The following is a 27,712-nucleotide window of genomic DNA, read 5'->3' as shown; positions in this document are numbered from 1 at the left end:
ACAAATAGGGGGATTGTCTCCATTTTTACTGATAACCAAATATGGATATCAAACCAGAATTTAGAAGTAACTTCACAGTAAAAGAAGTGTTTCAGGAAAAGAAGAACAAAAGCCACACAGGTCTACCTCAAAATTAAATCTTTTCTGTATAAAGTCACTAACAGGGTAAATCCTGAACTGTAAAGTGTCTCCTTAATCTTCAGAGCAACTGGGTACTGTAGATGAAAGGTAAAGGTTTTGTCCCTTACACTGGTAATCCTCAGTGATAATACGTTTAAACTAATACAATAATAAGCAAAAACAATAATAAAAATATAATAATAAAAGTAAGGAAAGCAATAAGAAAATCATATGTCCAAAAACTTTATAAATTATTCAAAGAATAGATTTTACTTGCCAGTTCTATTTTAAAATGAGTAAAATTAGTTTTTTTTTCACTGCACATTTACAGTTGCTTTGCATCACGGGAATAAATGACATCTAATATATTTACATAGAAAACAGTTATTTTAAATTGTAATAATATTTCAGTATCGTACTGTTTTTACAGTATTTTTGATCAAATAAATGTATATATGAGTCAAAGACGAAAAGGGGTTTAAGCATAAAAACAATAAGTGTAATACTGCTTTAAAATGCAATTTTGTTTTCATTTTTCTGAGCAAAAAATAAACAACATAAATTTTTCCATGATTTACAGTAGAGACCCACTTAAATGTCGTTATGCATAACATATTAAATAACATATTAAAAGACTAATTTCTTCTACCCCAAACACGAATTAGTTGTAATTTTAAATTTTTTTAAATGTGTCACTATCCTAGGTTTTGCCGATGTGTCAGTAAGAATGTTTTACTCATTTAAAACACAATCAAATTTAATACTCTCCTTATTCTTTTATATATTTTAATATGTACACGTCAGAATAAGCATGTTGTTCGAATTTTTACATAAATATTTTGTTACACTGAATGACAATGTAACATTATTTCAACCAAATTTTGACATTTTATTCTCCAAAAACTAATTTGAAACCTACAGTATAAGTAGACACTTTACTAATATTTAATGTGCTTTCTATGGATAAAAATCACTTTTGTACATTTCTTTTGATGCGGACATCTTAATGTCTTTGACCCATATATGTGTGTGCATGTGTGTAAGTGTGTGAGTGTGAGTGTGAGTGAGTGTGTGTGTGTGTATGTGTGTGTGTGTGTGTGTGTGTGTGTGTGTGTGTGTGTGTGTGTGTGTGTGCATGTATTATATCTCTGCGTGCATAAAGAAATGTCTGAATCTTAACATATATAATATATAATCTCTCATTTATTGTTTGTATCGACAAGTATTGCATGCAAGTGCAATTGTACTGTATTTTGTATTTTTATACAACATGTAACAGTAACAGTTTAAAATGCTACTTTAGTTCAAATGACATGTACATCATGCTGGTATAAATACTGTCACAGACAGCACGTGCTTGCATTTTATTTGATACGTGCTGCTTCAGTTTTCTGAGTTGCATGTTTTTAACAGTTAAAGAAGCTTGTCTTTAACCAAGAATGCGAAACATGTTGTGACAAATCATTGTTAAAGATATACTTCAGTCAAAAGTCCTTTATGGAGATACAGCATGGAAAAGGGTGTTAACATGAAGGAAACCATCTTTATATAACCATGTGGTCTGTGTCATATAAAAGAGTTATAACTCGCGTGTGTTTTGTTTCGTCTCAGGTATATATATAAGCAATCATACACAGAATATGCATTATTATATAAACTTAAGAAGTTTTTGCCATTGGATGGAAACGCAGCAAAAGCATACAGAATTGGAAATCTGCACTGATTTGTCTTTTTTTATTCAAAAATCTTCTTGTTAAATGTAAGTGTGGGTAAATAAATAAAGGGAAAATGCGGAAGTGGGCTTTGTTTTGCTTGGACTCACTGCCAAAAAAAAAAAAAAAAACAGTCCATCGTTCAGCCAATCACAAGCGAATCGCACCCAAAACGCAGCCAATCACAAGCGCGCAGGAACTCTCCGCCAATCACCGAGCGCTCCTGAAAGCCACGTGACGTGCGCGTTTCAGAAAACCGCGTGACAGCGGCGTTGTTTACTCACAGAGGAGACTCGCAGGGAAGAGCTCGCGCCGCAAAGAGACTGTTACTCTAACCACACCATGGCCACCGACATCGACAGATTAGTGTCGTTCGAAGAAGCGCATTACGATGAGTATGAGTATTATAACCTGGAGGAGTATTCCTGCCATGCTGGAGGAAAAGGCAGAAGTAAGAAGGAGATCGGACTGCACACTAATCGCCACTCCCCGGCCGGACACGAGAGGAAAATAGCAGAAAAACTGCAAAACAGTGAACTGAAACGCAGAAGAACCAAGAGCTGTTCCTCCTGAGCACAATGCCTCGAGGTGAGGACGATGCGCGTGCATGTTATTGTCTAGACACGTCCACCCTCTTTGTGCACCAACAACACCCATTCAGGATTTCATGTGCATTCCTGTCTTTAACGCAACACTTCCGTGCACATTTGTATTTTATTTTGAATATAAATTTTTAATGTGTTATTATGCGTTACAGGTTCAGGCTGCACATACTGGAGATGGACGAGTGAAACCGGATCGTGGTCCAAATGTCTGTTATGCCCTTTTCCCAGATTAATGTTTTTGTTGGAGGCGCGCTCCCGCGCACGCGTACGCGCTTCTGTTCCGCATTCTGCTGCCGCCGCTGTCACGTGACGCCTGCAGCAGCGTGCGCGCGCGCGTGTGTTTGTGTGTGTCACGTCTTAAACGTTCACTGTCTTAAGAAATCAGAAGAGATGACTTCTATAATGGAAGACAAATGCTTATAATAAAATTTGCACAATCCTCTCTGTGGTTTTTGTATTCTCTGTGTTTTTAATACACGGCTGAAGATCCAGCTTTTTTTATCTGAACATGGGAGGAAGTTGAAAGTATGTGGTTTTAAAGACAAGATAAAATGAGTAAATATGTTTAACACGATCATCAGGTTACAACATTACCAAAATCATTTTATATGTAAGTGTCACTGTATGTGGCTTACTGTATGATATTCACATCTCTGCACTTTACCTGATCATTTAAGAAGGTAAATTAATAGATTCAGACATTATTATGTTTTATTATTGTTAATATGGACACAGGTTTTATAAAAGTAAATTTAAGACCTTTTTAAACCAAGTAAAGAACGTTTAAGGGGGGAAAAATGATTACTTTTTAATAAATTACTTTTACAGAAAGTAGCTTGAATAGAATCTGCATCTAAACAGCAGAATATTAAATAACTTTTATACTGTTCTTGCTCTGTGCTTCTGTCTTGGTTTATAGTTCAAATGTCTAAAAGATTCATAAATCAAGATAAATTTACATGAAAGCAAAATGACACAAGAAGTCTTGTTTTCTGTTTTTTAGCTGTCAAACAAACAGATTATTTAGTAAAAGTAACCAGGAAAAAATTTATTTAAATGGCCGAGTGTGAGTTAATCATTGCAAAACATTTCTGTTTTTATCAACTTGAACTTAATAAATTAAATATAATCAAAACAAAAACTTAAATAAAAATTAATAAAAACAGTATATAGGCATATTTACAAAAACTAAAAACTAATAAAAATGACAGAACACACAAGAAAATTACTAAAACATTCACTAAAATTAAAAAGAAAACTATTAGTTATTAGTGAAACTATAACAGTATCTCAATTAGTCAACGTCATCAGAAAACTGATTTAACTGGACTGTGAGTTAATCATCACAACTTCTTTCAAATGTGACCCTGCACCACCAAACCAGCAAATTTGTAGCAATAGCCAAAAATACATTGTACAGTAAAAAAGAGAACTTGAGTGCGGTCATTCACTCATAAACTGACTAAATAAAATCTTAATTAAATCTAATTATGCCAACATGTAAGCTTGAGAGTGAAGAAAGCATTACTAGCTACTAGAAGTCATATGGAGGCCCATATAAATTAAATATGATCATTTTTGTGAACTCCATCCATAGAATTTTATATTTTCATGTACGGTATAAAGACACAATTTACAGTGTTAATATTGTAAATATGTGTGAATATTATTTGGAAAGTATTTAGTTTATTTTATATTACGTTTTCTTTTGTACTCATCCTGGTGCTGTACTATAAGATTAATTATTTGAAGTCCATTTTTTACTTTATTATTATTATTATTCATTATTTGTCTTTTTTCATTTATTCTAATATAACCCTGGATGTAACTTATTACAGCCTACTACTACTATTAATAATAATAATTGAGTATAGTTTCCAATAATAATAATAATAATAAATATCATAGGCCACGTAAGACACATTAATTTGTAAATTAATTTAAATTTGTAAAGCAAAAATCACCGAAAACATCAACATTTATTTATTTAGTAGAGGTTTTATCCAAGAGACTTACAAAATAGACTTTTATTACAAATCTGAAAAGAAAGTCCGAAAGTCACAATTATCCAGGATATTATTAAATAACATTTTGTGCCGTTTGATAACATTAGAGCGCAAACTGAACACTAAATTACAAGAATATAATTTAATCTAATAATTATAATTATTTTACGCATGCGTGCGCAACTGCTGAGTGAGAGACGCGGCTGCTGACCAATCAGCGCACAGACTCGCCTCTTCCGCACGATTCTGATTGGATGTTCGTCCGGTACTAATCTCGCGCCGCTTCCTTCCGCGCTCTCTTTCTTTCAATCGTTCCGAACGTGAGGTGAGGCGCAGCTCGGCCTCGTGAGGCTTTCCGTCTTTTAAACGATATTTCCGACCATATGACTTCTTAACAAGTCACAGATGTGTTAAGAATCGCTCGCGGACATCATCAGCGCTCAACCAGTGCATAATAATAGTCGTTTGAGGAAAAAGTTAGCTTTAGCCTGTTAGCATAGAACAGTGCGCTGAGGAAAAAAGTTAGCATTAGCTTGTTAGCACAGGTCTGTGCGCCACGTGTTTGCATGTTTTAATAGTTTCTCATTGTATATAGATATTGTTTTTATGCTATACACTATATTGTGTGTAATACTTGTTGACATTATTATTATTATTATTATTAAACGCGTCCAATGACAGCAGGACATCTACAGGCCAGCTGTGTCGGTGCTGGTCGGTCGTTCCCCCTGCTAACATCAAACTGTTCCCTACTATCCCTGTCTGTCCCCACCCCACGACTTACAGGGACGCTTGGTCTCAGACATTTTACTAGTAAATTAAGGCCAACAGCACTATTGTTTCATGTATATGCTCTTAAAATATTTCCAGGTAGAAGTTAGTTTCGGTTTTTTGGCATATTTGACGTTTTGGCAGCATTATAGGTGTTTATTTAATGCTAGCTTTATCACTACAAAGCAAGAAATGTCTCATAGAAATCCTCATCTTGTAATTATATCTGCCATTTGTCAAAATTAAGTTTTTCACGTACTCTTGTTGTGTGACAACTGTTTAGATTGTGATGTTTTGTTTAAGTTGTGTCCACTTTGGGACTGATGTCTGAAAGAGGTTTGCTGCTCATATCACTGTGGAGTGCAAAAGCTTTGAAGCTTGATATCTAGAAACCGCTCCAGTGTGATGAGATGCTTGTCTAAGTGGCTTTCAATCTGTGATCCCCAGGTTTTTCGATCTTGTCTTTAAACCGGCTGTTCACCGATCCTTGGAAGCACTGTCGAGATGCCCAGGGAAGACCGGACCACGTGGAAGTCCAACTACTTCCTGAAAATCATCGTAAGTGCTCTGCACTTCTATAACGAAGTACAGCAGGACATCTACAGGCCAGCTGTGTCGGTGCTGGTCGGTCGTTCCCCCTGCTAACATCAAACTGTCCCCTACTATCCCTGTCTGTCCGCACCCCACGACTTACAGGGATGCTTGGTCTCAGACATACTATAGTTATGAACCCATCAGGTTGAGTTATTAATCTTTCTCCCTTCAGGATGACTGTCCAAAGTGTTAATGGTTCCATTTATCTCTTGGTATAATTATTTTTGTTTATTTAAAAGTAACTATATATAAGCTATGACGACTTTTTAAATTTCAGTGTAAAATATTTGATTAAATACTTGGTCTGTTTAGGTTATTTAGTTCAATAAATACGTTTTTCCCTGCTGGATCAAACTTTATAGATTGTGTAGTTCAATAATGTTTTATTTTAAATGCGTGATTCCCCCTGCTTTAACTTTATAATGCAACTAAGTCATAAATCTTAATTTTATCATGTCCTTTTTTTTGACATTTAATAAATCATTTTAAAGTGAATCTAAAGTAGTTGTTGATCTCACTACTCTTAGTTGAATTATGTAAAAATTGGTTAATTATTTGGTACATTAAGTGTCGAGAATTTATTTTTATGGAAGAGGGGTTTAATAAATGCATGATTTTTCTAAATTATGATATATTATAAGATTGTTATATCAGGTCTCTTGACCAATTTATTTGTATTTTTTATTATAACCATGTTTTTGTAGCTGAATTGTATTTAAAATATAAATACGTCTATTTCTAAATGCGTGTTTTCCTCCGCTGCTGTAATAAACTCTTTCCTGTCTGTAGTGACGCTTGACCTCAGACGTTAGATCACGAGTCCCATCAGGTTGTTGTGTTTCTGACATGTCTTTCTCCTTGTTTACAGCAACTGCTGGATGATTACCCCAAGTGTTTCATCGTGGGCGCAGACAATGTCGGCTCCAAGCAGATGCAGACCATCCGTCTGTCCCTGCGGGGCAAGGCCGTCGTGCTCATGGGCAAAAACACCATGATGAGGAAGGCCATCCGTGGCCATCTGGAGAACAACTCCGCTCTGGAGAGGTGCGTGTCACAGTAGACTGTGTGCTGTCTCTATACAGAATGATAAATAACACCGCCCCGAGTCACATGCTGCATGAAATCCAATAATATTTTGATCTTCACAATCAAAAAAAAGTCTACTAAGCCTACCTCAAACATCAAAAACAACAAAATTATGCATTTAGTAACATTATAAAGATTTCTAAAATCACAACAAATTCTAACAAGCATCACACAATCAGCAGAAAAACACCACAAACACACAATTCCTGTCTGGATCTGAGCCACAGTACAACTCTTAGTTCAACTCACAGCTAATTTTCACTGTTTCGTGCATCATATGAACAGCCACAGAAGATTTGTGAGCGTTTATTTTAAGTTCTTTGACGTTAAATGGAATATTTGAACACACTTTTCCACTTTTGCAGATTTTACATGAAATTTAAACGTTCTCATTGCTGCTTTTGTCACTGAAATCAAAGCTGCTTTTGACTTTTATTAAAGTGCATTTAAGCCAATGCATATAACTTGAAAAATCTTTACTTTTATTATTTGTTTTTGCGTTTCATTTTTAAATTGAATCTGGAATGTATACATACTACCACTATATTTATACATGCACTACTTTTAGTTGAATTAGACTAAATATTTAAATATTTCACAAATTTAAAGATTTTTAGGTAAATGCATTTTTTTCTCCCTTCTGAAACAAACTTTATAAAACATTTTATTCATTAATTGCATTTTTTTTTTATATGATTTTACATTAATTTTAAACATTTTGAATGGTACTGTTGTCAGTAAAACTGAAACGTTGACGTTTGACTGTTTTCGTTTTAAAAAGTACACTAAAGCTGATGCATATAATCAGAGAACTTTTTTTTTTTTTTTGCAATTCATTCAAATTTAAGATGCAGGACTGTTATGAACGTCCTTCAATCTGAAAAAAAATCCTGAAAATTGATTCGCATACACTTGATTTCAACAAAAGGTCCCTGTAAACATCAGTCTTTTATTCACTCATCAGGCCGTTACAAATGCGGTTTAATCCAGAGATGCAGGATCAGTTATGGGCCGGCTGTGTCAGTGCTGGTCTGTCGTTCCCCCTGCACAAATAAACCTGTTTCCTTCTATCCCTGTGTGTTTGCATCCCACGACTCACAGGGACGCTTGGTCTCAGACATTCTGCATCAGCTGCATGTCTAAACTGTAGTTTTAATAATTCCAGGTGAATGATTTGCTCCCGTGTTTTACAGGCTGCTTCCTCACATCCGTGGGAACGTGGGCTTCGTCTTCACCAAGGAGGATCTGACTGAGGTCCGGGATCTGCTGCTGGCAAACAAAGTGAGTATCAGTGAGCGCCTGTGTGAATGTCTGATGTTCTTCAGGACTTGATTTCATGGCTTTACATGAAGCTGTTATTGTGGTCTGTGATGGTAGGTGCCGGCTGCTGCCCGTGCCGGTGCCATCGCCCCGTGTGAGGTGACCGTCCCGGCTCAGAACACCGGACTCGGCCCTGAGAAGACCTCCTTCTTCCAGGCTTTGGGAATCACCACCAAGATCTCCAGAGGAACCATTGAAATCCTGGTGAGTTGCAGGAAGGGGCGAATAATCAAATCCGGTTCAATTACAACTTTGGCTTCCAATGAATATGAAAACATTTTTCTTATTAACCATTTTATATTATACTTTTTTTATTTTTATTTGCTTTTTTTTTTTAAAATAAAATATTTTAAAATTAAATTAAGACATTTTTAAAATTTGTTAAAATTAAAATTTATTTGTTTTTAATTTTATTTAATTTATTTAATATTTTAAAATTTAATTTAGCTAATTGTTGTCTTTAAAAAATTTTAGGATTTTTTGTAGCTTTACAATATTTTAATTTAAAATGTATTTTTAAATGTGTATATATTGTTTGATTTTTAATATTCTAATCAAGACAATAATTGTGCTTTATTTATAAAATGGAGATTTGTGTATTAATTTTTTTCATTTTTCATTTATTTTCATTTGAATATATTTATTTATTTAGTCAAGGAAACCTTTTTTTTTTTTTCTTCCAATCAATGCATGTTCTTCCAGTTAACAGTGATCTTAATATTAATCTTGTATGTATTTAATTATGAAAATTGAGCTGTTAAAACGTTTTCAAGTTTAATCATTTAAGCATCAGGTGCTGTTTGCAGGATCAGTTATGGGCCGGCTGTGTCAGTGCTGGTCTGTCGTTCCCCCTGCACAAATAAACATGTTTCCTTCTATCCCTGTGTGTTTGCATCCCACGACTCACAGGGACGCTTGGTCTCAGACACGTGTGTTAATAATGCAAATGAACTAAACTAAGTGTCCTGTTGTGTCCGCAGAGCGACGTTCAGCTGATCAAACCTGGAGACAAGGTGGGCGCCAGCGAGGCCACGCTGCTCAACATGCTGAACATCTCGCCCTTCTCTTACGGGCTGATCATCCAGCAGGTGTATGATAACGGCAGCGTCTACAGCCCCGAGGTGCTGGACATCACTGAAGACGCCCTTCACAAGAGGTTCCTGGAGGTCAGTCTGGTTCATGCTGCTCGTGCGTCGTGTGTTGGGTCTTGGATGACTGTATTTGTAAAGATGCAGGATCAGTTATGGGCCGGCTGTGTCAGTGCTGGTCTGTCGTTCCCCCTGCGCAAATAAACCTGTTTCCTTCTATCCCTGAGTGTTTGCATCCCACAGCTCACAGGGACGCTTGGTCTCAGACATTCGACACGTGTGCGTGTGTATACATGTATATTAGGGATGTGATGAGATCTCATGGCTGATAACGTGCCGATATCATTGCAAAACAATTTGCGGTTTACATTAGAGCAGCACAATAAATAATTTAAAAAAAACAACAATCATTAAAAAAACAACATAATCCAACCCATTAATGAAAGAAAACGATTCAGCTGTGTCCATTACAGCGGTTTCACATCGCGAGCATCAGTGTCACTGCCCTTGTTAATGAATAATTCATGCTGCTGCTGCTGATCCAGAAAGAGCAACACAGTGTTTTCAACCACACATTATTTCTGTTACAGACATTTAATTAAGTACTGGGATAAAAGTTTATAGTTTGGGTATAAACACTTATTCTCTACAGTAGCGATCAAAACGAAAGCAGATTAACACTTGTATGTATTGCAACGCTTTTCTCTTCCGCCAGGAGGTGACGACAACTGCCCGTTTAAAGTATTTGTCATTGAATTAATTTAGATTCTGAATTGTGAAACAGGTCTTTATGAATCAAGACACTGACTCCTCAATTTAATTTGTTCAAATATATATATTTTAAAGACTTAGCAATGAGCATTTCGTCAGAACAACTAGTAAATTATTTTTAGTTTTCCAATCTTTTTTTTTCCAGAATTGTGATCTCCAATTTATATATAAAAAAAATTATTCTCAATTTATCCAGGATCGTGCAGCTCTAGTTTACATGTTTATTGCTGCATATACCATTAAAATAGAAGTGTAGTTTCATAAAGCAAGTTGATTTCAAAATGCACCTACATTTTTTTGCATTTGTTTTTCAGTTTAATAAATATTTCTTTAGAAAAAGTCTAAAAATCTCATGTCTCGTCTCGTCACACCCCTAATATTTATATTTAATTTTTAAATTAGATTATTTTTAACGTTTCAGTTAGATTTCTTTCATTCAATCTTCTGTTTTTCAGAAATATAAATTATGTATTAAATATCATGTAAAGTTTAAATGTATAATTTTTATTTAATCTTATTTAAAACTTCCCATTGTAATGTTTCACCCATTCATTTAAAGAGAAATGTTTTGCATCTTAAAATAATAAATCTAATACTTAATGTAAATTGTTTAACTACAATTAATTATAAAAAAATTTTTTTTAATTTTAATTCATTTTTCATCCCCTCTTCAAGTGTTTATTTGCTGATGTCTGTGTAACTCTCTTCTCTGTTCAGGGTGTGAGGAACATCGCCAGTGTGTGTCTGCAGATCGGCTACCCGACGCTCGCCTCCATCCCTCACTCCATCATCAACGGATACAAGAGGGTCCTGGCTGTCGCCGTGGAAACAGACTACTCCTTCCCCTTGGCTGAGAAGGTAAAGCTCAGTAGTTTTGTCGATCGATCCTGTGCATGGTGAGATGCGTCCAGCTGTCTGCGTCTGTTAGGATGAACAACCCTGATGTGGATGGATGGGGACGCATTGTCCCAGACCGTTCTGATGGATATCTTTGCCTTCACTGACACTAAAAGCATGTCTGTTTGTCCTCCGCAGGTCAAGGCCTACCTGGCTGATCCCACTGCTTTCGCTGTTGCAGCTCCTGCTGCTTCGGCTGCGGTGGAGAAAGCTGCAGCTCCCGCAGCCAAAGAGGAGGCGCCCAAAGAGGAGTCCGAGGAGTCTGATGAGGACATGGGCTTCGGCCTGTTTGATTAAACTGCTGAGTCAACATCAGCGTCAGTTTAACATCAATAAAACATCTGGAAACATCAGTTGTGACTCTTGTCATTTAATTCAATTAAAGGGTTTAAATTAGTTTCACCAAAAATTAAACTGGTCACAAATCTGTTGCAAAACTTGTGTGGTGATTTTATCCAAAACAATGGTTCACATTTTAAAGGCTGTGTCTGTTTTTGATCTGTAATTGGGCTTGACATTAATCAATTCTACACTATTCTTTTTAGTGCAAGTCAGAAGTTTCTATTTGGCAATTTAACTGTCCATAGAGAAAAATCGACCTTTATAAAATTAATGATCCTCTGTTTAAAATGTTCAAAATACTAGAATAAGTGATTTAAGTTTACTTTATAAAAAGCATGACAAATTCTGGAAAGACTAATCAGCATCCAGGACTGCAACTTAACAGTTTTATTTGCATTATAAGCACAATTAAGTAGTACTTCTGAATGGAAGCAGTCACATGTAGTTGTAAACATGTCCGTTGATTTGTCTATTAATAAAACCGCAGAAACATTGAGGATTAAGTGCAAAAATGATGCTATCGAACGGTCACACCACATTTTACAGTGGAAGTAATGCTGATTTTATAAGACCAAAATTATATTTCTAGACTGCATTTTGGGGGGCTGCAGTGGGGGGTGTAGCCACATTGTTTTTAATTGGCCAAGAAATCAAATACACTGCTGGACAATAACCAATAATTTGTATTCTATGATGTTGTCCTATATTTTTCTAATGACAATTTTATAAATGGTTTATATAGGCTTATGTAGCCCACAAACCATATCCATACAGATGCGTATCAGCAAGGAGCACAGCCCTATTTTACAGACACTTTGAGCACCTGCCCCTCCAAAGGTCTCTGCATGGCCCCGAATAATGCTTTTCATTTTATAATAAGCAGATGTAATGTTTTAGAGAGCAGTTTATTAATTCATTGGAACATAAGCAGTCATACAGTATTTAGCAGTAATGCAGTCTGTGTTATTGTTGATTTGATTATTAATGATCAGATATGTATTGCTTAGTCAAGATCAAGCAATGAAGGAACAGAATGAAACATGCAAAAACATTTTTAACATTAAACTGAAATAAAGTGCAAAAATGTCTATAATGCCACCTGTTCATTAAAAAAAAAAAAAAAAACCCGAGCATCAAAGTTGACGTTTTTGAATAAAAACTAGGAGGACAGAAAAAAAAAAAGATCAATAAAATGCATTTAGAAAAAACTGATTGAATTTCAAGACAACTTTAGATTTGTCGTTCTTGTGCCTGGAAATATTTGGCCTCCGCGACCACACGAATCTGCTCCAGCAGTTTGGCTCTGTTGATGGTGAAGTTTTTCCCAGAGACCTGCAGAAGTTCAGCGATCATCTCAGCGCTGTAAGGAACCTGAGTGGTGCCATATTTCTTCCTCCAGGCATCAATTTTATCTGATGGAATAGTAACACACTTAAATCAGCAGGGTTTTAGTAATTTCCAGGGGCCCTACTGTAATGCTGCAGCCCAGGGGCCTTTGGTTATCTTAAGGCGCCCCTGACTCTAAGAAAAGTCTGTAAAAATAAGGCACAATCTGCTATGTTAATATGAAGGAATTTGTGTCTTTTTGTCTGAGTCACTTATTTAAAGTTGCTAAAAGTTGCCAAATACATTTTTAAAATCGCTAAATATGTTGCTAGGTGCTTTTGGAAGAAAAAGATGCTAGAGTAGACTGAAAAATTGCTAAATTCAGCAACAAAATAGCTAAGTTGGCAACACTGAATAAATACACTTCTTGTCAAGAGACAAAGTGACAGAAGCAGACCCTAGCTCCGCCCCTGCGTTATTTGCGATATTTTTAACGCCTTAAACTGAAAAATGAATCGCCTGCATTAATGCGCTAATTTTGACACCACTAATATTAATATGATACGACAGAATATCATCTGTGCAAAATATGTTAATTTGTCTAGATAAAAGCTTACAGAAAATACACACACACACACACATAACACATACACATATATTTTTTGAGAATTAGGCTATCTTCAAACTTAATCCTGTGTTGCACAGCCCAGCTTTTTTTTAATTATTATTATTCTTTTAATAGTTTAGCAGTAAGTCATATTTGGATGTTGCACAGCCCTAACTTGAACATTTTCCATCATTGCTATTTTCTAAATAAATGTAATAAGTGATAATATTATTTTACATCTTATAATATGAATTGAAAATGCTGTCAGTGAAAGCACATCAAGCATAATCGTATATTTGCTGTAGCAAGGCAGTTTAAATTTTGCACACTGAACTTGATTGGTGTTCATTGATTTGAATGAGCTACAGTGTCGCTACAATCTTTCACGATTATTTGGCAACGTAATAGCATATCTACTCGGAATGTAACATGCATGTTAACAGTTCATCAGATGTTAGGTCTGAAGGATCACAGGAGAAATTTGAATCTGGAAATGGAAAATGTGTAAGAACCCTGAATCAGATCCAGGACGGCTGGAAGATCTGAACTTGCCTCCACAGTTGGACACATTAAACAGAGGGATGTGAATCACGGTTGGAGTGTTTGTGCCTTTGAACACATAGAAGGCCTTTGGTTTCTTCACGTCTTCACTGGTAATGTTGACTTCAGGGAAAGGGATCTTCAGTTTCTTGCAGGTCTCAGCGGTTTGCGTCACTGTCTGCAGTGGAAAAGTATAGCGGTAGCACTTCACTGAAAGGCTTAGACAGATATTTCAGTTGAAATTGAAGATATTCACTTAAATCTACTCCTGTGTAGCCTATACTCCCTTCAGACACCAGTCGAGAGATGAAAGGAATCCCGATATCACAAAACTCATGAAGATATATGCCACTTAGAATGAAATCTGTTTAAAAGGTTTTCTTTCTTGTTTTTATCTGGTCAGATGATGCACAACATTTGTAATTATCTGTCAGTGTTTTTGAAGTTCTGTAGATGTTAGGTTATGGTCTACAGTCTATTGATCACTATGAATGCATGAGGAAAAAACATTTTTTTTATTTATTATTATTATTATTCATTTGTGTTCCACAGAAGAAAGTAAGAATTTTGACGGGTTCAGAACAACGATTGAAGTTGAGTCTAGAGGATGTATTCATTTAAACAAACTTTTATGAGAGAATGTCTGCATTATATAGAATTACGTAAGTATATAATACCGTGAAATAGTCACTTTCACTGAAATCCAGAGAAATGATGAGGTCAATGTCTCTTTCTTTTCTCAGCACTGAGAAGTAGGGTGAGTTCAGCAGCAGTCCGGCGTCTATATAGTCTCTCGTCTCACTTTCCAGAAGAGCAGCAGGCACTGCTTCATCTAATCAATCACAGTGTGAAATGAGTCCCTTCATTATTCTCACTGAATTGCAAGTTTTTAGCAGGTCTGTTCTCACCTCTCATGTTGTGGAGGAAGTTATAATGCCTGCCCCAGATCCACTGAGCAATGCATCTACAAATGCTAATCAAAAGATCTGCAAAACAAATACACTCTTCAAAATTAATTTTCTAATGTTCTTCAGTTCTTGGGCTCAGTTAACGGTTCTTAGGGTCTTGTCAGTAACTATTTTGGTTGTGTAGGGTTCTTGACTACATGGTGCTTTGCAGATTAAAAATGTTTTATCTCATGATCTTCAGATCAGTGTTTTTTTAGCTTAGAGAATAAACATGTTTGTGAAAGGTTGCAGTCTTAAAAAATGACACTGAGATAGGCTCCAGCATCCCCGCGAATCTTCATGGGACAAACGTTGTGGAAAACGGATAGATGTTAGAGACAGTTCAACCTACCAAATGGCCAGGAATTGAGCTTGCGCTCCGAACTGAAATAGTTGCATACATCCACGGTGTACTGCATCATGTACTGTTTTGCTGCTTTTTTACCAGCAGTTTTATCATCGTTCAGTTTTTCTAATTGACAAATCAGCTGACTTTGGCCTCCAGAGAGGTCTGTAAAAAGAGGGGGACGTGCATTAGTCATTTGTTCCTATTCTAGTTTGTGCATCTACAAGCATAATTTACAATGTCAAAAAAAAAAAAAAAAAAAACGGAAAAAAAATAAAAAAAAATTGCACAGCCAGTTTGATTGATATTATGGCATGTTACCCCATCCATTTTGTGCTTTCGGGATTTGATTTTCAGAATTTACTATTTACATTTATCTTAAAAGACATTAAATAGACTATAGTTCATTTTACATTTGCATTAAAATTGACATAATTTAGCAGATGCTTTCCTAGGAGACTTACAGATGAAAAATGTTAAACACAGATATGATGTGAAATATGGCTATTTTATTTTAGACAGTTTTTCATATTGCAAAAAAAAGAAAAAAAAAAGAAAAGATAAATAAAAAGTATTCTTCTCAAATCAATGTCAATAAATAGCAGGTGCCCTCTGTGTCAACTTTCCCAATATAATGTGATGATGTGCCCCACTATGGATATTAGAGGAAAAGTTTACCGGTCAGGGTTGTTCTGATGGACTGATCAAGAGCAGAAGGATCAGTGCCTTTCAACACAGCGAGGTTCATGTCCACAAGGTTCAAGAGCACCTGGTAGCATTCGTCTGTAGGTGGGGAGTGTGGATCTTTTGAAGGAGACACATTAAACAAACATGAACACAATGTCTCCTCTCCTCAACAAAGGCTTCCCCTTAAAGGTTATTAATGCTGCCAAATACATATATAGTCTACACCTGTGGCCTGTTGCATGAGTTTCTGAGTTTCAGAGTAGGTTTAGAGTTGACAATTTCATTTTCAAAACTTTATTTTTTACAGTGAATAGCAGGTGTTTCCCCACAACCAGAAACAATGATACAAACAATATTTATGTCAGGGATGGTGATAAATTTTTAGCAAGTGAAAAGAGGCCTTTTTATTAGATCGTTTTAGAGTATGACACTTACTTTTTCAGCTTGTAGCTTGAACATGTGCTTGGCCACAAATTTTATATATATAAATTTGAATATATATGGAACTGATCAATAAATAAACACAATAAAATTCTATACCTTGCCTCATTTTCTCTGATGCCGTTTTTATTTCAGGTAATAAAAGAGCTGAAAAACAAAATCAAATGAAAGTGAAATTACTTTTAAGTGGAATTAAATCCTCAAATTTCACAATTGTTGTACCTTTTATCCACTTCCAGATCTCCTCTTCATCAGCTAAAACACTGCTGCACAAAGCTGCAGAAGACATGAGACGAAACAAATGTTTCAAATAAATGAAACCAATCTTGTCCCCCTTAACTTGTTAATGTAATTGCCATACAGTTTCATGTTGAAAAAAATACCAACTCAAATGTTTCTTCCAATGATTTTTTACCTTTCAAATCATCCTCTTGGTTACATTTCGGTTTCTACTTTACAATTAGCTAGTGCTACTGATGTCACAGAGAATATTGATGTATTTTATTTTAGGTCAGTTCAACAGTCTACAACATATAAGTTGGTATAACAAATAATAATACACTTTGAGGCAGTCCTGCATCAGATTTTGTTACCTTGCAGGTAAAGCATGTCCATTTCATCCTGCTTCTTCGTCGTATTTTTAAACTGGCTCCCGAAGCTGGATGTTCCCACAAACGCTCCAGTGAGAGAATAACCAGCTTCATGTGGACTGATCTCAAACCAGGGGTCTGCAGACAGAAAACACCTCCATATAACAGCTGACACGAGAACAATAACTCTCAGTCTGTTTCAGACAAAAACACAGACCTCCTTCCTCACGCTGTTTGCATTGCTTGTCGATCACTGTGTAGATGGGAAACGGGTCTTTACTGTGCTGGTCCCACTGATCTGACAGTTTGCATTCGTCAATCTGAAGAGAATATATTTTTTACAACGTCATGTTGTAGTGGAGACAGCAAGGGCAATTACTAAAAAAGTTTCAGTGATGACATTTGCTCAACATGTCTTGAGTAAAGTTCTCTTAAAATCAAGCTGCAAATGTAAAAATTAAAAAAGGCCCTTTTTTAATAAGGGCAGTTCTCTGAGGAATGTACAAAATGGAGCTCATGACTTCCTGAAAGAACTCTAAAGATAGTCAGCGATTCCTCCACTGATACCATCCTAAAGAAAAGGCTTTGTGACACTCAAAAATATGTGTTGACGTTTCTTGAGTTTACAACATGAAGTTTGAGGTTCTTCAGAAGGTTCCACCAGGGACTTTACTTCATTCATTTTATATATATGTACATATATACTGTAAATATATATATATATATATATACATATACATATATATATTTGCATTTTACCTTGGTGCATTAGCTGAGATCACTATACAAAATTCTTTAAAGGGGTCATATGATGCGATTTAAATTTTTCCTTTCTCTTTGGAGTGTTACAAGCTCTTGGTGCATAAAGAAGATCTGTAAAGTTGCAAAGACTAAAGTCTCAATTCCAAAGAGATATTCTTTATAAAAGTTAAGACTCATTCACACCCTCCTAAAATGCCTCATTTAAACACGCCCCCACATCTCTACATCACTATGTGGGAAGATTTGCATAACACCGCCCAAATGTTCACACAAAGAAAGAAGGCGTATCTTTTATTCTTGCTGTTGCAGTCGCTGCCATGTTGTGAAGATGCTGTGTGTTTCATTGTGAAAGCGAAACTACTTTGTTTGGTCTTCCAAAAGAGGACACAACTAGAAATCAGTGGTTAAGTTGTATTTACAACACTGTTCCAGAACAGTTCAACACAAATATTCAGATGTGTACAGCGCCTACAATGCCGGTGTCTGTTTCTATAAAGTGGGCTAATTCCAACTTTGCAAGGACAGTCTGGCGCTTCCGACTCACAGCCTGTAAGTACGTTTTCGTATGTAAATAATTTCCAGATGATGATTCAAATGTGAGTTTTGAGCAGTGTAGAGTAACTGTTAGAGCTTGATGTTTGTCGTTTCTCTGATCACAAATGCAGACATGGTTTTGTGTTTACACAGCGTGATACGCAACACAATGCGTAAAAAGATAGTATGAGTCATTATAATCAGTAATTATGTCCCCACTGGATGCAATAAATGCCTCGTTTGTAATGGGTTTTATTGGTTTTGTCTCGTCACAACGCAATACAGAAACACAGAATGTCAAAAAAACTACGATTTACGCAAGAAGCATCAAGCAAAAAACAGAACAATCAGAACTATAAAAATTGTAAAAATCTACGCATTCCAAAAATCAGAAGGCGGGGCATAGAGGAGAAACAATAATGTACAGTATGTGGAAAATAATGTGTTTTTTGAACCTTAAACCACATAAACACATTTCATTACACTAAATACACAAAATAATGTTTTTTTTTAGCAACGTAATATGACCCCTTTAAAATGTAAAACATTTCATCGCAATTAATATTATCAGCATAACAGCTGCATGTAAGTTTAATATATCAGAAGATGGCACTAGATTTGTAGTAGTAAACTACGCAAGCTCATTGGAAACCCAACATAAAAAACAGCAACAAAAAAAACAAAAAAAAAAACAACAACTGTCAACCAGTAATCGGTGCCGATAACCGACCGCTAGAAAAATCGGTTATCTGAAAATAGTTTTTCCTGGTTGCGTCTGTTGCTGGAGTGGCTGAGAAGGTACGAGAGCGGCCTCTAGAGGAGGAATCACTGAAACCACGTGCTGTTTGTTCTGACACATGACACTGCACACTGCACAGAGTGGGAGACTTCAGATGCGGATTTAAAACAGACAACGAAACGATGTGTATACAGTATAATATAGTGCATGTTTTCATATTATAAAGTAATTAATTTGTTGACTAGATGCTGCATTAGTAGAGAACAGCAGTCGTCTATGTTTGTCGAAAATTAGTTGATTAAAACACGCAAGTCCGACCCAAATGTTTAATGTCACAATTGTTACCATCTATTTGCATGAGTTTATATCCAGCTGGTTGCTTTTATGCAGCCGAAGTTGTATATTTACATTAAAGCTAGTGAAAGGAGAAAGCAAACTGATTTGTCCATGCAACTGATAAACAGATAAGAAACGCATTATTTTTATCGCCAGTGAAATACTTTTTTGTCGTTTTGATTAGATAATGATCAAGTTTTCTAAAAAAGAAGCAAATAAAGTGTGTAAGTATACATACAATATACATACCTAGTTATCATAATCCATAAAATCCATTATCGGTCAACCTCTAATAAAAACACATGCACTTTAAAACTGAACATGACCATTTCTACCCTCAACAAGTCATGGTGGGTTATGTTATGAAAAGTAACTGGCCTCTTTCACATATGTTGTCACAAGCATCACTGCCCAGACGTCAGTCAAGCTGAAGATGTCTTTCCCATAGTAATATTTCTTCAGTTTGGCCAAAGTGTCTGTCCAGCTGACTCCTGGACCGCTGATTCTCTTGATGATTTTGTTCTTCACAGTCTCTAGTTTGGTGGACCAGTCTGGTTCTTGGTATAAGGAGGCCATGCACTTCAGAGAAGAACATACTGCTCTCATTTTTGACATTCAACCCAATTCAATCTCTGTGTGTTTGTGGTTTTCTCAGGGTTCATACCAGGTGGATCCAGAGACTCCGCTCAGATAAAGGATGCAGTCCAGAAGACCCGCTTTATCAAGCTGAACCAGGGATCCCAGCAAACCCACCATGGCTCTTTGTCCTCCTCCAGAACCCAGCAATGCAATGTTTGGCACTTCATCCTGAAATGCACACACCATTCAAAGCATGGCATAGTTTTTCACAATCAAGAAAGTGAAACTGATGTTTGACTTCTGATGTTCACTGGCAGTCACAGAATTTTTTGGTCATATGACCAGTTAGACATATGAAGTTTAATGTAAGATATGTTACCTGACTGCAGCGTATCTTAAACTTCTGCAAGCATTGTAGAACAGTGTTTCTCCTTCTGGCTACAAACTCTTCCTCCTCCTCATTCAGAGAGTGTCCGATTCTCACCTCGCCGCTGCAGCCGAGACACAGACAGTCAAACAGAGCAGTGCTGAATTCAGCTTCACCAGTTTGATTTACGTATTCTAGATCTGAATACAATTTATTCTACAATTCATTTTGATAATTTATATTCTGAATTATCCAGTTTGTCATAGTTGTTAATTGTGTAAGTTATGCAGCACAGTTGTTATCTGTGCAGAATTACCTTTCCTGGGGTTTGGATGCACTCATCTATAAAACAATGGAGTTGATAATTAAGTAAATCTTCTGAAAATCATTTTTCAAAAAATCTAGTTTTTCTTGTTTTCCTATTTCGTATATATCAGAAATGTTTCCTGAGCAAACAAATCAGCATTGTATGTGACGTGACATACAGCCAAGTATGGTGACCCATACTCAGAATTCGTGCTCTGCATTTAGATAAGTTATAAGTTAAAATCCAAAGGAATGTTATTCTAATAATACAATAAGTTGTGATAGCTTTTTATTTTTCAACCCACTTTTTTTTATTTTTATAAATTGCATTTTAAAATAAATTTAAATGAAAAACTGTTATTTTGAATTGTAATAATATTTCCCAATATTACTGTTTTGACTATTTTTGAGCAAATAAATGCAGCCCTGGTTTTCAGTCAGTAAATCCAGAACTTGAGGTTCTTTTATCACTTCTATCTCTCAGGGCTGGTTCTTCACTCATGACTGACAGCTCTGAATACCACAAGTGTATATATAAGAATGCTAATATCATATTCTTTCACTTCACTTTCATAAGAATTTCTCAGTAATTTCTGAAAGATAATTTGAAAAAACAAAAAACAAAACAATAGAGTAAATTTGGAAAATAGAATAAAGTTTCTGCTTAAAAGTTAAAAGCAGTAAACAGAACATGATCTGAAATGTATTACAATTCATTTCAAAATGTATTTTAAACTATAATTGATTTTACTGTGAAATATAACATTAGATAACCATAATACAGCTGATAAGTTCATGTAATCTCACTTTCTTGTGCAGTCAGATAAATAAAAGAAAATTAAAAAGAGCCACAGTATGTTTCAAACAATTATTTATAGTTTAGTTAACATTTAACATTGTACAGATTTTTATGTATGGAAAAGGAAAATAATTTACACTATATCACTCATCATTTTTCACCATTATTCCTTATTTATGCAATTTTGGTAGTGTGCAGGTCATTGTTATTGTCTATATTTTAAAGCTTATTAATGACAAATGTTGGATTCATTCATGCTACCTTTGTCACATGCCAATTAAAATGACATTAACATGTTAATGTGAATACTTCATCTAAGCTTTAAAACATGTACTCACAGTTGAATCCTGTGAATTCTTCAGCAACAGCACCACACCAATAACAACACAGCAGCCGTCGTCTCTCTGACTGGGCTGAAGATGCTCTTTTATAGGGCTCTGAAACGAAACTGCAAGTCTATCTTCGTGAGGAGTGGAGGTGATGAATGTTAACTTGTGTGTGGGTGTGTTGGTGCACCTCACCTTTGATTAGTTTGTGTAGCAGGCAAAAGGTTGAAAGGCTTCATGCACATAAGTTAACAAAGACTGATAATTTTAATGATAACATTAAAATTTATGTAAAGTGGACATTATTACAGTAATACACTCAAAAGTATCAAGGTTGTGGGTTCAAAAAGGTGCATGTGCATATTGCAAAATCATGAGATTAGTTGTGATTGCTTATTTTGATGTATTGACATCCACATTATTTTAAGCATTTAGTAGCAATCATTTATGGAGGACCAAATTACTCAAAATTAAATCATGGAATAAATGTTTAAATATTTAAATAAATAATTGTTATTAAATCACAAAACTCTTTTAAATTAATTATTAAGTAACCAAACAAAATGAACAAATGGCCATTGTATTTCATTTTAGTATTCATTTGTCATTTTTATCATGCCTGAATTGATTTTTTTACTCATTTTTATTTTCATTGTTAAGTTGTCGACTCGTCACTTAACAAAAGCGGGCGTCGCCTTTCCAAGTCAAATTCTTGGACTTTCTATTTAGTGTTTCTAAAACATATAGTGTTCACACACACACACACACACACACACACACACACACACACACACACATATATGTGTATGTATGTATAGTGTATATGCATGTATACGTATGTTGGGTATATGCATGTTAGGCTATTTTAAGCTATTTTACCTTTAAAAGGGCAATTTTTTTCTTATTCTTAAGTGAATCTTTTATCTTTTATGTCAAATTCTTACATTTAATCAATAATCTAGAATAATAAGACACAAAAGGGATAAAGACGCTTACCCTGAGGCAGACACAGATGCACAGTAAGTGGCAAATACTGTAAAATACTCATTAATGCTTTAACAAGCCCAGACAAAGCACCGCTGTTAATCTATATTCTAGTGGATATGATAGTGAAAGCTGTTTGATGTTTAACCTATGGCAATGTATGACATAGCAAGTTTTATTAATCCCTGCATTGCTGTATTTAATTCTCTATTCAGTACATGTATATCTGTTTTCTAATATTGTTTTCTAAGGCTACTACCATGTATTTTTGTACTTATGTGCATTTTCTTTTCTTTTCTTTTCTTTCTTTCTTTCTTTTTTTTTTAATGGAAAAACCACACACAAATGTATACACCCGACAAGTAACTAAGTGAAAAATAAAGACACCTGTCGACTATATATATCAAGAAAATCTCTTACCGGACACCCCGTGGTGCTAACCAGCAATCTAGATCAAAAGATCTATCAAGAGCCAACTCATTCTTTCAGTGTCAGTGAAGAGCTTAAGAGGAAGCATGAGATGTGTGAAAAAGACCGAAAAATCAAGGTAAAGCTTGTGAACTATATTTTTATTGGGTATCAAGCTGTAATTTTGGATACATTCCCCCACAGAATGCTGTCAAAACAAAACATGATTAACTGTAAGATGGAAACCTTTATTACTTTAAGGAAATGGGATAAAATGGGATAGTTCACCCAAAAATTAAAGTTCTGTCATTAATTGCTCACCCTCATGTCATTCCAAACCCGTAATACCTTCGTTCATCTTCAAAACACAAATTAAGATATTTTTGATGAAATCCGAGAGCTTTCTGACCTTGCTACGCAACTGAAACGTTTCCAGGCCCATTAAGGTATTAAGAACAACATTACAATAGTCCATACTACAACATTATTAAGATAATATAATAAATCTACTATAAAACAATAAAACAAAAACAAATAAAACAATAAAATCAATTTATTCTGTGTCAGTCTCCGACGCAACATTACATCAAGCTCTTGCTGGTACATTGATGTTGATATTTTGCATGTATATTGATTTACTTTGATTTTGCTCTGCTGTATGACTGAGATGCGGGGAATAACTTATTTCATTGCATAATTACATTCTGATGTGAAATATGACAGCATAATTCATCTTACAAAGTTACTTAATTTATTCAAAATTATCAGAAGTAGCCTACGTTTATGGCAGGTATGGTAACTAGCTGACAACTGTTAAAAATTCAGCTCCCAAACCAAACTGATAAAATAAATGATCAGCTGGAAAAAAAAGAGAAACGACTTTTAACCCAAACAAAATAAATTCATTCAGCTCCAAGCACCAGCTGGTTTTGAGTGCTCTGACCAGCTCTACCAGATTACATGTTAACAAAAACAGCTTGAGCTGGTCATGCTGGACTTTCCATACAGGCGTGGGCGTCATTGTTTATATAGTAAAACAAAAACAACTTGGATGGACACACACACACACACACGTTGGTATTAGTGGTTTATAGGGACTTTTTTTATACTGTACAAACTGTATTTTCTATTGAATAAACCAGCCTAACCAGTGCACACACCCACACACACAAATCACTTTCAGTGTGAACTGTCCCATTTTCACAGGACACAACACTAGTTCCCTTTCAGTCAGTCACGTTCGACGTTATGTCAGTGACTGACAAATTGGGATCTCGCTAGAGAGACAAATCACCTTCGAGTGTTAACAAAACAAGCCAACGAATGTTGGCGTGCGAGATTTTTATTGCGCACCCCGCCCCGCAGTGAGGGTATATAAGGAGAGTGCGTGCAGTCGCACATTCACCTTTTCGCTTCGGAGCCGAGCCTTTCAGCTACCAAGCAAGAGTGTTATCAAGACAGCCTGTTCAACGAACGTGTGTTGGTGTTGCGGCGCATCAGCGGGGGTTGCCAGTGCTGCTGCTTGATCTCGGCGTGCTGCAGCTTACCATTCTGCGGTCACGCTGCAACTCCTCCTGGGCGCTTCAACACTTCGGTGTTCTAAAAGAGCATTCTAAAAGAGCAAATACTAAAAGAGTTCCACTTGTGCGTTTCTGGATGTGGTCGCTTCCTGGCTCCATCTGATGGTCACGATCGCTGCATCTCATGCCTGGGCCTCGAGTATGCGGAGGCAGCATTCATGGATGAGTCATGTTCTCATTGCGGGAATATGACCATTGCGATGTTGCAAGGAGTCCCCCTCCCCATGCCTCGTTCTAGTTCCTCCACCCAGAGGAGAACTACTTCGGCTCATGGACAGGGTGAGCAAGTCTTCACGGGCCCCTCACTCCTCCAGCTCATTGTACCCTCTGTTGTACTGGGAGGATACTGAGGCCTCGGACATGGAAAGTGCATGAGGAGGTGCACTGGGACAAGCAGATGCCAGATGTGAGGCAGGTTACGAGAGGTCTCTGGAGGGCTCAACCTTTTCTGTTAGAGCTGCCCCAAGAAACAGAGCTAGCTTGCCTCCTCGGGTTGCCATCCTCACTACCAAACGACAAGGCAGGGCTGCTAAGGGATGCCGCATGCTGATGGGCAGCCATCCCCCTAAGTTGAGCACGTTATTGCCTGATGCTCCAGGGCCATTGCTCTGCCCGCAAAGTGCTGCCGCCTGGTGGGGTAATCTGCACCTCCCATCCAGGGCCTGTAAGTTCTCGTCCGCCCTGACGCCCAAGGTTTCCAGAGCTGCTGGACAGGCCACCTCTGCCCTGCACGCCATGGCCCTCCTGCAGGTCTACCAGGCCAAGGCGCTAAAACAGCTGCACGAGGGTAGTTCTGACCCAGGTGTGATGCAGGAACTACGCACTGCGACAGAGGGCCTGGTTCAAGGATGCTCTGCCTTCTCACACACCCCCTGCCCAAGCGTGAAGCCAGGTAAGGGTCACACCATTCACTCAGACCTCACTCTGGGATGCTGTGGCTTCTGGGTTGGGTCCATGTGCTCCGCCTCACTGCCCCACCACGGGTACATTGGTGGTTCCCCTAGTTCCGCTTGTTTGGTCCCCGGGGGCCTGGCTAACGCTCCCCAGACCTCTAGCTGGCTCACGAGAACCATCAGACCCGGCTATGCGATTCAGTTCACCCGGCGTCCTCCCAAGTTCAGGGGCATCCGGTTCACCTCTGTGCTGGACAAAGATGCTCCCATCTTGCGAGCATAAATTGCAGTCCTGCTGGCGAAGGGCGCAATAGAGCCAGTCCCTCCAGCCGATATGAAGTCGGGGTTTTACAGGTTTTTCATTGTACCCAAGAAAGGCAGTGGGTTACGGCCAATTCTGGACCTGCGCGTTCTGAACCAGGCCCTTCACAAGCTCCCGTTTAGGATGTTAAAGGCGGAAACGTATCTTTCAGAGCGTTTGTCCACGAGATTTATTGGCAGCAATCGACCTGAAGGATGCATACTTTCATGTCTTGATTCTCCTCCAACACAGGCCATTTCTCTGCTTTGCGTTTGAGGGGCGAGCATATCAGTACAAGGTCCTCCCCTGTGGGCTGTCCCTGTCGTGTCTTCACCAAGGTCATGTAGGCATGTATACCTTTTCTCGGTATAGAGTTGGACTTGGCCCCCGGCGTCCTCCCAAGTTCAGGGGCATCCAGTTCACCTCTGTGCTGGACGAAGATGCTCCCATCTTGTGAGCAGAAATCGCAGTCCTGCTGGCGAAGGACGCAATAGAGCCGGTCCCTCCAGCCGATATGAAGTCGGGGTTTTACAGTCCCTACTTCATTGTACTCAAGAAAGGCAGTGGGTTACGGCCAATCCTGGACCTGTACGCTCTGAGCCGGGCCCTTCACAAGCTCCCGTTCAGGATGTAAACAAACAAACAAACCTGTACAATTCAATCTTCCACAACACAAGATCTCATCACACCACTCCACCTGTTGGGACAGTCCCGAGCTCAGTTGTGCGAACACAGGGACTCGATATTCAACCACCTCAGCCGGTTGGGGCTACAGGTCGACTGGGGAAAGAGCAAACTCTCCCCTGTGCAGAGGATCTCTTTTCTCGGTATGGAGTTGGACTTGGTCAACCTGACAGCGTGTCTTTTGATAGAGCGTGCTCAGTCAATGTTGAACTCCCTGGAGTCATTTCAGTTTCATAGGCTCCTGGGGCATATGGCATCCACTGCCACTGTCACGCTGCTCAGATTGCTTCATATGAGACCGCTTCAGTGTTGGCTTCACGATCGAGTCCTGAGATGGGAATGCAGCACGCACTGGTAGACCTGTTTGCCTCTCCGGACACATCCCACTGCCAGCTGTTCTACTCCCTGTCTGAGGGAACCCTCGACACAGATGCGCTCACACACACCGCTGGCCTCGGGGCCTACGCAAGTATGTGTTTCCCCAGTGAGCCTTCTCACACAGACGTTGTGCAAGGTCAGGGAGGATGAGGAGCAGGTCCTCTTAGTATTGCCATACTGGCCCAGTCAGACTTGGTTCCCGGGAACTGATGCTCCTCGCGACAGCCCCTCCTTGGCGTATTCCTCTGAGGTGCATAGTCAACAGTCAAGAGGGACCTGCAAGCATTCACGCACTTACGATATCTACCATAAGTACCTTGAATCGCTCCGCTCTGTCCTCTATCTGCTCTGCACCATTGGATAGTCACACTCTATAGCACATTTATGTGGACCGCACGCAGAGCTTCAGGACCTCAGACCAGCTCTTTGTCTGCTTCGGAGGACAGCAGAAGGGAAAGGCTGTCTCCAAACAAAGACTTGCCCACTGGATAGTGGAGGCTATAGTCTTAGCATATCAGGCCCATTGTTCACCGTGCCCCCAGAGGTGTGGCTTCTTCCTGGGCATTGGCATGGGGCGCCTCGATAGCAGACATCTGTAGAGTTGCCGGCTGGGCGACACCTAACACGTTTGTAAGATTCTATAATCTCCATGTAGAGCATGTGTCCTCCATGTGTCCTCTCGTGTACTCGCCTCAGATGGCCGGTAATGCTGGAGTCACTCTGTGTCGATCACGCTTGCTGCTCCATGCTCCTCTACGGACCGGATACATGCGCTTAAGTGCTTCTCAGTTCAGTTTCCCTTTTGGTGAACCCTTTTGAAGTTCCTCCCGCACCCTCGGCAGTCAGGCGTGGCAGAGTGCCAGACGCCAGGTCCAGCACTCGTGTGTATGCCCAAGGTCAGCACTTGTGCTGGGCTAGGTGCCCATGTGTAGTGATTCCC

The 27,712-nt window shown here is 37.8% G+C and overlaps 2 protein-coding genes and 3 non-coding genes across 5 annotated transcripts; 4 read left to right on the top strand and 1 right to left on the bottom strand.

Moving 5' to 3' along the window:
* Window positions 1–4,713: 4,713 nt before the first annotated feature.
* Window positions 4,714–11,323, top strand: LOC109081948 (60S acidic ribosomal protein P0). The gene is made up of 8 exons (XM_042757283.1): window positions 4,714–4,768; window positions 5,662–5,772; window positions 6,677–6,852; window positions 8,088–8,175; window positions 8,272–8,418; window positions 9,195–9,380; window positions 10,791–10,931; window positions 11,109–11,323. The coding sequence occupies exons 2-8, from the start codon at window positions 5,719–5,721 to the stop codon at window positions 11,265–11,267; spliced, it is 951 nt and encodes a 316-aa protein (XP_042613217.1). The 5' UTR covers window positions 4,714–4,768; window positions 5,662–5,718; the 3' UTR covers window positions 11,268–11,323.
* LOC122145209 lies at window positions 7,887–8,015 on the top strand. The gene has a single exon (XR_006160161.1). It is a non-coding gene; the product is annotated as a small nucleolar RNA SNORA63 (small nucleolar RNA).
* LOC122145210 lies at window positions 9,015–9,143 on the top strand. The gene has a single exon (XR_006160162.1). It is a non-coding gene; the product is annotated as a small nucleolar RNA SNORA63 (small nucleolar RNA).
* LOC122145208 lies at window positions 9,444–9,572 on the top strand. Its single transcript, XR_006160160.1, has one exon. It is a non-coding gene; the product is annotated as a small nucleolar RNA SNORA63 (small nucleolar RNA).
* Window positions 11,324–12,412: 1,089 nt separating the features above from the next.
* Window positions 12,413–21,642, bottom strand: LOC109078965 (cytosolic phospholipase A2 gamma-like). The gene is made up of 15 exons (XM_042757272.1): window positions 21,557–21,642; window positions 20,430–20,455; window positions 20,126–20,237; window positions 19,832–19,974; window positions 19,546–19,747; window positions 17,014–17,116; window positions 16,800–16,934; window positions 16,429–16,482; window positions 16,306–16,353; window positions 15,757–15,882; window positions 15,085–15,243; window positions 14,694–14,771; window positions 14,463–14,617; window positions 13,798–13,963; window positions 12,413–12,724 (listed from the first exon to the last, which is right to left on the bottom strand). The coding sequence occupies exons 2-15, from the start codon at window positions 20,453–20,455 to the stop codon at window positions 12,543–12,545; spliced, it is 1,689 nt and encodes a 562-aa protein (XP_042613206.1). The 5' UTR covers window positions 21,557–21,642; the 3' UTR covers window positions 12,413–12,542.
* Window positions 21,643–27,712: the final 6,070 nt, after the last annotated feature.

Source organism: Cyprinus carpio, chromosome A5, assembly GCF_018340385.1.
Source record: "Cyprinus carpio isolate SPL01 chromosome A5, ASM1834038v1, whole genome shotgun sequence".
Classification (NCBI taxonomy): domain Eukaryota; kingdom Metazoa; phylum Chordata; class Actinopteri; order Cypriniformes; family Cyprinidae; genus Cyprinus; species Cyprinus carpio.
The sequence above is the reverse complement of the archived record's forward strand: the minus strand, read 5'-3'. Positions and strand labels throughout refer to the sequence as shown.